This window comes from Arvicola amphibius, chromosome X (genome assembly GCF_903992535.2).
Source record: "Arvicola amphibius chromosome X, mArvAmp1.2, whole genome shotgun sequence".
In the NCBI taxonomy this organism is placed as follows: domain Eukaryota; kingdom Metazoa; phylum Chordata; class Mammalia; order Rodentia; family Cricetidae; genus Arvicola; species Arvicola amphibius.
This window is the reverse complement of record NC_052065.1, coordinates 133891350-133903235: the sequence shown is the minus strand read 5'-3', so window position 1 is coordinate 133903235 and position 11886 is coordinate 133891350. Positions and strand designations below refer to the sequence as shown.

Genomic DNA, 11886 nt, shown 5'->3' with positions numbered 1-11886 from the left:
AGGAAATTAGCCATGGGTGTGTATTGTAAAGCTAAATAAACGTCCCCAGGAATTCTCTTAATTAGTCTCAAATACTTTTCAACCTTATTCCTTTAGTGGAATTTGAAATCCATTTATTCCCCAAATTTTACAATTTGTGTTTTGAAACAGGATCTCATGTAGCAAAGGATGGCTTCACACTTCCTATGTATCTCAGGATGGGCTTGAACATCTGGCCCTCCTTCACCTCCCAAGTGTGGACTTCCACATCTGGCTGAGGCAAGATTTCTTTAACCTATCTCCACATCAATTCTAACTGATTCACCCTAGTTGGAATATAACCAATCCGTCCATCCACCTCAGTACCCCACCCAACCCAAATATCTCCATTCTTTTTTTTTTTTTTTTTTTCCTACAGGATATTTTCTTGAAATATCTCCATTCTTTCATGTGATATAATAAACCTTATCCTTGACAGTTCTATTCTTATATTGTATGGTACACACAGAAGCAAACACACATTTAAAAACTGAAGTCTGCACATATTCTACATTATAAACAGAAACAAGCACACAAACACATTTTAAAACCAGATGTTAATAAAAAAGCAATATCCACTGAATGAGGACACAGCACAGTAGTATTATAGATACGATTTTTTAATGACAACAGGTGGTAAATAAATACAAATTACAGGCTACAGTATACTGAATACAAAACCCATTCAAGTAAGACTAGAAAAGCATCACTTAAGTCAGTCTGATGCAAGTGGCTAAGAAATGCAGGCCCCATTGTGATGACACAAGCTTTACAGACAGCGCATTGTCACCCCCACCCCACCCCACCCCCAGTCAGTGGCCACAGCATGGCCAGTGACACTGGTGACTGAAAATTCTAACAATTAGCATTGACATAAAGAGACATCTCTGCAACATGTTCACTATGCAAAACTCAGACAAGAATATGTGAACGTTCTTTGCAAACTGTAAGGTGCTGTGCAGATGTTGTTAGCTATTGCTATTATTCCTGTTCAGTGAGACTTCACCAAACATGGAAGGAAGACTAGATTGTATAACTGACAATATGACTTACAGAACATCTTAAAAAGAACACATACTTCAAGCACACATAGCAATTAACACAAATATAAGTGTGGCCGGCAGCGATATGGAAGGATTCCAGACTTTCATACTGAATAAAGGGTTAAGCTATTCACAGGGTACTGATGGGGAGGTTCCCAACATCTCTGAGAGTAAGTCATTTTTTAAGGTAACAACTTCACCCTGAAGACAAGTTCTGTCAAGCTATTAGAGTGCACTCCAGCACAACCCTGGTGAAAATAAATTTAACAGCTAGTAGAATCTGAATGGTTGTATATCTTACTACTGAATGACAGAAGACAGAGTAAAGAAATCTGCCATTGACCTAAGTGACAAATACTGTACCATCACTGAACCAATTATTAAATGGGCCTAACAAGTCTACAAATGTACTATACCTAGGCACTGAGCCTGTCTGGAGATATAGTAGATACATGTAAATCAAGATTTCAATCCTTTCTTTCATATACCTTCAGCTTTAGCTTCCCTTAGATGCACCTTGCTTGTCTAAATACTTTTACTGACTAGTATGACTTTCCTGTGTATATAAGATTTACATGAAAATAAAGACAAGCCCATTGGCTGCTTCTTTTGATAAAGTGAAATTGGTCCTTTGTTTTTATAGAATTTTGTTATTGTTGATTCAGGCTCTCCTGTAGCCCCAGAGTGGCCTTGAACTCCTGATCCTCCTGCAACTGCTTCCCAAATACTGGAAATATAGGTGTGCTCCTGCCTCCACGGCTGGCTCAGTATGAGTTTTCTGATGTAAACTTTCAAGTTATTATAATTACTGTTAGATTCCCATGAAACACCCAGTTCTGTTGAATAGCAGGTTTAAAATTCTTTACTATCATCGCAAACCAGAATGCTACTGTAGCACGTGAAAACGGCAGCCATTTGAAGAGTGAATGATATCGATCGCATCCTACAGACCTTCCATTGTTTCAGTAGTGCAGGAAAAGATTATTGGAGGCAAATCAGAAGGTGAGGAAGGTGGTGTTACAGTAAAGGTGGTAAAATCAGTAGCTTGCACTGACACTTCAAGTTATACTCCCTAATTGAGATTACTGTTACAATCAGGTTTTGAACATCAGTGAACATATTCCTGCCGGAAGACACTTAACAATTAACTGTAACTTTTCTTCTAACACACTATGAAATATGTACTTTGTGCAAGAGGAAACTAGTTAGATATCTTTTAAAAATGTCAAATACCACATTCATTGACATAGCTAACAGCAGCAAATCCAAGAATGAGCAGTCAAAAATCCTAGGAAAAAATGAACAGCTTTGAAAATAAATCTATTCTGTAATAATTCTAAGTATCAATGTGAATATCTGATTTTAATGTACAAACACACTGTACTTTATTCCCAAGGGAAAATTACATGTGTTTACATGTACCCCTGGTTAAAATACTTTAAAAGATCTGTACCATTATTTAGTTAGCAATGTTTAAAATCAAACAAAATAACCCGACAGTGTATTTACAAACAGTACAAGAAAAAAAAAACCTTAGCATTATATAAAAAGAAACTGAGTGGACAATTCTAAATACAATAGGCCACCTAATAAGGGAACCATCTAGAAATCTAGTACATAATGTCTGAGACTCAACTATCATAATACTAAAAATTGTAGTCTTTACAAAATAAAGACCCTTATATTTAGAATACTCACTTTTAAATACAAACTACATACAACAGTTAAATTTAAGAATTAAGAACAATCCTTTAATAATTACATTAATCTTGGTTTTGTGATAACATAAACACATATCTATATGTCTAATCACCTCTATTTCTCTAGTCTAGTTCCACAGCATAAAAATAACAGCAGACAAACAAATCAACAATGGCAAACATTAAAGCAGGGGCCACTCATTATATTAGTATTATCAGCAACAGGCATTTGAATGCTCTTCATTTTTACAATTACATTTAATTCATATATAAAAACAAAAAGCATACATGCTTATGGGGTACTATGTAATGTTTTGATATATCCATGTTATACAGTATTTAAATTGAGTTATCTCAACATTTTATTTATGATAAAAACATTGAAATGTGAATTTGAGAAGACTAAAGGTAGACAATGGGCAATATCAGGTATAGGAAAAACTGCAAACAGCTCTTTGGTGGAGTTGGCAAGATCTAAACTTAAACCAAGGTTGTAGTGTATTTGGAACCAGCACTAAGAAACAGGAGTTGTTAACTAAACTACTGATGGTCTGCAAGTAGTAACATTACGGGCCAATTGTTACATTTATTTTCCCAGTGTTTTACAGAACATATATTATGAACTTTTAAGAAAAAAAATAAACATTTGGGGAATAGCATTTTTAAATTGCATATACACAGTACTAAGTGGTTTATCTGACCATAGACTGAAGGTACCAAAGCAAGGTAACAGGGCTTTTTATCTGGGGCAAGAGTGTTCTTATCAAAAAAGATTTGAAGGATTATCTATAAATACAGGATGTAACTTAGCACTGATTTTAAAAAATGGATCAACAAAAACTCCAAGAAATAAGATGTTTTCAAGACTGTATACACTCTCCATGTGTGAAAGCTGGATATTTTGGCATTCTAATACTTATTATATACTATTTTAAAGTAGGACAACATATTAAATGGGATTTTGATGAACTTTGCAACTGATGCCTAATTTCAAAGAAAAATGAGGGCACAATGTTAGCATGATAATCACAATGCTGACAGTCAGCTCAAGTCTTTGCCTCTGTAACCCTAAATTCTTTGTATGAATGGGTGTGAGTTCAGCAACTTTTAAATAATGGAATGTGAGAGTTTTCCTTCCTCAGTGACATTCAGATTAACTATACTGCCTACAATTTAGGGAACTTTCCACAGGAAACTAGACTCTCAAACCCAAGGACCGGTTCTTTTCCAGGAAGTCCTCCAGTGAAAAAGGAAATTTAGATTTGCTTCACTAAGCGTTTCTTAATCTACCCAAATAAATAAAACTGAAAAGCAAGTATAAGGCAAATCGCTATACATTTTTGTTGTTATAATCACATTCTTCCTAGGATAAAATATAACTCTCTTAACATATACATTTGTACCTATTTAACTTTTCCAAATTTTCGTTTGCAAACGGAAATTCAAAGTTCAAAGTGACCATATGATATTACTGGGTAGGTCAAAATTTAGCCAAATGCGACTGACTCCTTAAGACTGATTTTATCATGTTCTTTCAACTTTATTCACACAAAATGTATTTATCACCAATATCCCAGAAGTACTTAACATATTCAAAAATAAATTTCATGCTATCAAAAGGTGATGTTCACTTTAATCCTGTTTGCCTTCACGCCACTGCCGTGAGCCTTCATTCCAGGCCACATAGACAAACAGGGCCAGAACCACATGAACAGCAACAACAGCAACAATTGCAGCATAAAAGTAGCTGTCTCTATTGGACATTCCAAGGACACCTATTGAAAAAAGAAAAAAAATCATTTTATTCCTCACCAAACCACAAAATTCAAAGCCTAACAATTCTGGTTGGAACAGAGACCATTATAGAAAACAACAACCAACCAAAACACAGAGTTATGTAACCTAGTCCCAAGGACTACATCTACAAAACAAGCTAGGGCTCAGGCAACATTGCAATGCAGAAGGCACAGAAAGACTGTAAGAGACAGAAAATCAGGGAGTTTGCTATGAGAGTATGCCTCCTAGTAATGTCAGAAGATATACCCCTGAAGTCTCACCAACATGACTCCCTAAACTTGAGCTGAGCAAGAACAGTAGACATGCTAATATGGAGGAAGAAAAGCCCAGGAGGCCTCAGCCCTACACAAAGAACTACAGGCAACTAAGGAATACTAAGAGTGAGAAAAAGAAATCTTCCACAGGGAATAACACCAATTGGTTATCCAATATACCAACTGATCAGCCTGTAAAACATACATGCACAAGGAACACTATGAAGACTGACCATGTTGTACTTAATATTTAGGAAAACACATATACACACAAAACAAACACTTAATGAAAATAGGTGTAGCACAATTAATAAAAACTGAGACACAGATATTGGTGTTGAACCTGAAGGTCAGAAAAGCATAACAGCCAGCCACTGGCTCTTACCTGTCTCTCAATCTGAAATGGCGATCCTGCCTCCAGGACTCTCAGAATGAGACTGTGTCTGTGAGTTGCCTATTCCAGGTTTTATAATCCTCTCTAGTGCTGGGATTAAGGGCGTGCACCACATCCACCTGGTTTCTATCGCAAACTAGTGTGGCTATTGGTATTAAAGGTGTGTGCCACCACTGCCTGGTCTGTAAGGCTGACCAGTGGGGCTGTTTTACTCTCTGAACCTCAGGCAAGCTTTATTTATTAAAATACAAATGAAATATCACTACAAAGTGGTCATGAATTTGAAAGTGAGTAAAAAGGGAAGATGGGACAAGGGAAGGAAGAAATAATATATTACCTCAAAAAGTAAAATAATATAAAATAAAAGCTATAAAAATAAAAAGTCTTAAAAAGAAAAAAGACATAAAAGAAATGTATATAATCACACGAGAGACAGAATGGTTAGAATGAGCAGAGATACACATGGTTCTTTCCTCTTCCTCCTCTTCTTCCTGTTCTTCCTCCTGTTTCTCAATAGTCACAAGATCTCATTCTGTAGACCACGGTGGCTAGGAAGCTGAGATCCTCCTGTCAGTTTCTTAAGTACCAGCATTACAGATGTCTCCTGTCATGCCCAGTTCTACATTTTAAAATTCACACCAGCTATTAGGAAATGCTCTTGACATTATACCACTGGCTGCCATAACTAAGTCCATCATTTTGTATAAATAACATATTAATTAAAATATGATTCCACATAAAATACAATGATAAAAACTTATAAAAACAATTATAGGTTAAAAATAGTTCAGCATAGGCGGATGCAGAGATCCATAGCCAATCACTGGGCCAAACTCCTGGAGTCCCGTTGAAGAGAGGGAGGAGGGATTATATGAACAAAGGGGGTCAAGATCATGATGGGAGGACCACAGAAACAGCTGGCCTGAGCTAGTGGGAGCTCATGGACTGATAGCTGTGGAGCCTGCATAGGACCGAGCTGGGCCCTCTGAATGTGGGTAGCAGTTGTGTGGTTTGGCCTATTTGTGGGACCCCTGGCAGTGGGACCAGGATTTATGCCTGGTGAGTGAACTGGCTTTTTGGTGCGTGTTCCCTATGATGGGATACCTAGCTCAGTTTTGATACAGGGGGGAGGGACTTGGTCCTGCCTCAACTCAATATGCCAGGCTTGGCTGACTCTCCACGGGAGAGCTTGTCCTCTCTGGGGAGTAGATGAAGGGTGAGGGAGAAGTGGTTGGGGGGGACTAAGAGAAGGGGAGGGAGGGGGAACTGTGGTTGGTACGTAAAATAAATAAAAATAAAATAAATAGTTCAGCATGAAAAGGCACTAACACAGCCTGCTCTATAAAATCAGAAAATACCAAGGTTTATTTTTAATATCAATATTTCTTATACACATTTGTAGCACAAATCTCTGATTTTATACACGTAGACAGACATTTAAGAGCAATGAGAGAAAATGAAAGAGCATTATAAATAGAATTGGTACCCAGTTACCAAATTATGTTGCTTTAGTTTATAATTCTACCCCTACAATAACATCGGAAAGACATCTCATAGTTCCATGAGTGTCCATAGGGAAGAGAACAGTGCCCATGACCGTTTTCATCTCCCATATTCACCAGTTACTTGTGGTGCAGACAGAAATTACTTACCTTTGTTGTACTGAATTTCTAAAATACAAATTAATTCAGAAGTTTGTTGTGGGATTCTATAGATAATCTCATGTAAAGCATTTAAAGTAATACATTATATGTAATAAATATCAAAAAAATTGTTTTGTTTTTGAGACAGGGTCTCATGTAGCTCAGCTTGGCCTCTGACTCTATTATGAGTCCAGGCCCTAATTCTGCCTACACCTCCCAAGTATTATACTCATGTAGCACCACACCCAGCCAATCAAAGCATATGAATTCTTACTGGATATATGTGTGTGTGTGTGTGTGTGTGTGTGTGTGTGTGTGTGTGTGTGTAGTTAAGCGAGATATATAATATACATATTATATACTAAACAAAAGGAATAAGAAAACAACTTTAACAACAAAAAGATTTATAAAACCACTGAACAAATTAGAAAAGAGAAATGTCCTCAAGTATGTAAAACTTACCTTCGAATACATAAGATTTAGTTGTAAAATACAACCCGATAGGAACTGTGATCATTAAAGCTGTGAAGAACAGGAGTGTCTTGAGAGTTGAAGCTAAAGTGTTTTCATTTCTGGAAAAAAAAGTGAACAAACAGAATTTTCACAAGCCATATCCAAATATAATAATCACCCTCCTGAAGATGAAAGAATTCTGAGACAAATAGCTTCCTCCTTCCAGAACTTGGCAAAGGAGTGAGCAGGCACATGAGTGTTCCTGAACAGGCCCCTCAGCTTGGCATACAATGTGCTGGTGCGTGCCCCTGGAATTTACTTCAGAAAAACCCAAACCCTCTGGCAAACAGTTCCTCCCCAAGGATTATACAAACTTTTGCCCCAACTACAAGGCTGGACCAGAAATAGATAAAACCAGAAAAGACAGATGTATTCTAGACTCAAACTGAGCCATGACCCAGTCAGGGTCTCCTAGAACAGACAGCTGGGTGGGAGTAAATGGAAAAGACAAATGTATTAATGGCTATGCCATGGAACTCCAAATAAAAGCCTAAAATGGGCAGCTCAACAGCAGTATTGGGACTGAATATACCAATGATGAAGGAAATTTTGAGTAAATTTAGTGTAGCATTTTGTCCTACATCCATCCTGAGGTACACTCAGTCAACAAACTCTATTCATGGCTAAGTACTCTACACAGATACAGCCATTTCTTCATATTGTGTGTGTGTGTGTGTGTGTGTGTGTGTGTGTGCGTGCACACACAGACAATGTGAGTAAACATATTCTACAATCCCACATAAATATAAATCTTCAATAAAGATGACCAAATCCATAGAAAGAATAAAACAATGGCAACCACGGATAGGGGAGAAAATTCAGAACTGTGGCCAAAGTCCAATAAAGTAGCAAAGACCCAAAGCCACTGAGTCTAAATAGCTAATCCCCAAGATGAAAATTATATATCATAAAACTGTACTGTAGTAAACTTTCTGACTTGATTACAGTCCTTGTACAAGTATGAGAAATTAAATCTTACTGTTAAGCTTACTGCCATGAAACAAAAAGTTCTACAATTTTCTTTTGCTACCTAAATGTATTATCTTTTACTATACTCTGTCATTACTGAGCTACATAATCCTCACCATATATATGCGTATATAATCATACATATAATCAAATATATCATATATATCCAAAATATGAAAATACTCACTATTCAACCACTTCTTTTCTGGGTCTTAGAAAAGCATTGAAATTTAGATTTTCCTTAGTGATAAATTCATATTTTGTGATACTTTAAGCATGCAATAATCAGATTATTTATCTAACTTGATAAGGAACAAAAATTCAAAGAAAGGATTGATTGGTTATTCTTACTTATTTAGTTAACTAGTTATTTAGTTTTCAATACCAGGGACTGAACTCAGGGCCATATATATATATATATATATATATATATATATATATGCTAGGCAAATGCTCTACCACTCTGCTACCTCTCTACCCCTTTTTATTTCTTATCTTCTGAAACTGGGTCTCACTAAGTTTTCCATGGTAGCCTAGAACTCACTTTGTAGCCCAATTAGGCCTTGAACTTGTGATTCTTCTGTTTCCCAGTAGCCAGTATTAAGCGGCCTATGCTACTACATCTAGAGTGTTCTTTAGATAATCTCTTTTAAATACCTACTACCTGGAAAAATTTTTACAAGCATGAGCCAGAGAGACGACTCAATGGTATTGCTCTTCCAGAGAACCCAGTTCCAGTCCCAGCTCACAACTACCTTAACTTCAGGTCCAGAAGATCCAATACCTCTGATCTCCACAGGCACCTGAACTCATGTGCACATACCCACACACAATAGTGAACAAGCAAACACACATGCACAATTTAAAACAATAAAATTTAAAATAACTGTTTATAAACACTTACTGAAAAGATGATATGATGCAATAAAAAAATAATAGGGTAAACAAATCACAGTCACACCAAGCAAATATAACCTTTACTGTAAATTATGTCCAGTCTCCCACAGCCTATATGTATATGTTAATAATTTATGGCCTATTATTATTATTGTTTTGTTTTAAGATAGGGTTTCTCTGTATAGCCCTGGCTCTCTAGGAATTCACTCTGTAAACCAGGCTGGCCTCAAACTAATCACCAGACATCTACCAGCCTCTGCCTCCTTGAGTGCTGGAATTAAAGGAACATACCACCACCGCCCAGCCTATTATTTTCAATACATAGATATTACTCTCTGCATTAAACTTCAAAAATTTGCCTCTTCTCTGCTATACACACAGTAATTCAAGATTAAGTAGAGTTATCCACTATTTAAAAACAGAAATTTTTTTGAGAAACGTCTTTTCAGACGATTTTGTCATTCTACAAATATCACCAAGCATACTTATACAAACTAAAAACTAAGATGGCTGAAATGGCTCTAGGTAATTCAATCCCATGGAACACACTTGCAGTCTGTCATTCTCCAAATTGTCCAAAGCACACGGCTGGACAAAGTTAAGTGTACACAGTTTAAAAAAAATAGCTGACCAACTTTCCTGGGCATTTATACCACTTTTTTTTTTTTTTTTTGCTTCTAGTCATAGTCCTCAACACCTGTTGCTTCTGTTGGCACAAACCAAGTCAGGTAGAATCAGTGACATAGTATTTTTTAAAAAGCAATGGATACCATTTTATTGATTTATTTTATACCTCTGACTAGGAGTTGCTGAGACCTGTCAGAAATGAGGAATGGAAGGAGAAACCAGAATTAATGTTAGTCACACAATGAATCTTATCAAGCTCCTACTCTTTTTTTGTTGTTTTTTTGGAGACAGGGTTTCCCTGTAGTTTCTAGAGCCTGTCCTAGAACTAGCTCTTGTAGACCAGGCTGGCCTCGAACTCAGAGATCCGCCTGCCTCTGCCTCCCGAGTGCTGGGATTAAAGGCATGCGCCACCACCGCTACTCTTTAACACTTTTTAGTTTTCCTACTTTACACAATTTCTCCAGCAAACATTTAACAGATAGAGATTACCACATCCTTCTTTGTGGCAGTCAAGATTTGCAGGAGAATGATTTGAAGATTTTTTTTTTAATTCCATTAGAAAACACTAGTAAGTGTCTAGATGGTATACTGTGTTGTTAGTGTACTTAGTAAGAATGTCTTTTGGTATTCTTACAAAAAGTCACTTATGCAAAAAAAATCCCCATTAACATTACTGGAGAGTAAAAGGATTACAGGGTTTTGGAATCAGCAGGTGTGGCTAGATGTCCATTTTTCAAGCCATAGTAATGGTGTGGTCTAATTTTGTGATCCTGGAAAAAAATCACTTATCTGAATTCAACTTACTGTTTTTCCAAAGCTGAAAACTAAGCAGTTAGCCAAACTAAGAATTAAGAAATCCGATGATGTAAATTAGCGGTTGCTTCTGTTCCACCCTACTGACTGTTTCCCCCAGAGAAGCGGCCTCACACCAGGGTCAGACTCTTCTCCATTCACACACCAGGTATTTACAAGACCATGTGATGTAGGCCCTGGCAGGTCTCAAGATGAAGGAGGCCGGGTGCCTGTCCTCAACAGAGCACGCATGGCAAAGGAGAGACGGCAAATCAGCAAGCTCGCCTAACAACAGGGAGAGGAAATGTAAGGAAGCAAGAACTGGGGGCCTGCTCGCTTAAATGAAAGGTGGGGCCACTCGTCGGGCAGCTGCAGGCTCCAAGCTGCCCGCCCTCTTCCGGAGCCCGCAGCAGCCCACCGAGGGGCCTGATCCCAAGGCCGCCCGGTTCGTCGCCTTCGTTCCCTGCGGCGCACGCCAGGCCAGAGCCGACCCCCCAGGGCTACCCAGCCGAACTCAGAAATACCTGAACTCTGGCGGCTGCAGCGCGTTCAGCGCCGCTTTATCAAGGCGCTCCATGGCGTGGCCGCGAGGGCAGCAGCAGGCGCGAGATAATTGGCGGGGTCAGGCGGCCGCCGGTACCGGGACAGTACTAGGCCGGTCGCACCGGAAGTAGCTGGCCGAAGCACGCAGGTGCTGCGCGGCGCGGTGACGCTAGGAGGCAGCGCGCGCAGGCGCGGGTGGGGCGCGGTACTCACGTGACTTACCCGCGAGGGTTCCGTGGGGTTCGTGCCGGCGTGAGCAGCTCTTTCTCCAGAAGCAGGCCTGGCGAGTAGCCTAGCCACTCTACGTTGAGCCGGGACTTTCCGCGCAGCATGGTCCTCCCAGGGGGCTCTCCACCGCGTCTCGGTCCCGCCTGCGGTGCCACGGCAGCCTGGTCACCCGAGGTGGAGGAGCCGCGGAAAGGACAGGCCGGCCGTCGGCTGTGGTGCTAGGCAACTGAGCAGTTTCCAACAACACAAAAAAGCAATGCACATTATTCCACCAGCCCGTGAGCAAAGACCTCATTCATTCCTGTCCGCCTTGGCAGTCCAGCAGGAAGTTCAGAGGAATTTAACACTCACCCGAGTCAGTAAAACTAGAGAACTGTCCGCTGGAAGAGCCCTTGCTGAGAGTGACTGTTCCACGTTGGGAGCAGGTGACCCAAACTTCCACGTAGGGTTAAAAGTATGTTTTGCAGC

At 39.0% G+C, this 11886-nt stretch overlaps 1 protein-coding gene across 1 annotated transcript; it reads right to left on the bottom strand.

Moving 5' to 3' along the window:
- Positions 1-622: 622 nt before the first annotated feature.
- Positions 623-11326, bottom strand: Vma21 (vacuolar ATPase assembly factor VMA21). The gene is made up of 3 exons (XM_038317442.2): positions 11172-11326; positions 7312-7421; positions 623-4536 (listed from the first exon to the last, which is right to left on the bottom strand). The coding sequence occupies exons 1-3, from the start codon at positions 11222-11224 to the stop codon at positions 4394-4396; spliced, it is 306 nt and encodes a 101-aa protein (XP_038173370.1). The 5' UTR covers positions 11225-11326; the 3' UTR covers positions 623-4393.
- Positions 11327-11886: the final 560 nt, after the last annotated feature.

Coding starts and splice junctions, on each gene's coding strand:
- Vma21 (XM_038317442.2), bottom strand. CDS start 11,224: ATGGAGCGCCTTGATAAAGCGGCGCTGAACGCGCTGCAGCCGCCAGAG. Junction 7,422..11,171: donor CTGCAGCCGCCAGAGTTCAG/GTATTTCTGAGT, acceptor TTTTTTTTCCAG/AAATGAAAACACTTTAGCTT. Junction 4,537..7,311: donor TAAATCTTATGTATTCGAAG/GTAAGTTTTACA, acceptor TTTTTTCAATAG/GTGTCCTTGGAATGTCCAAT.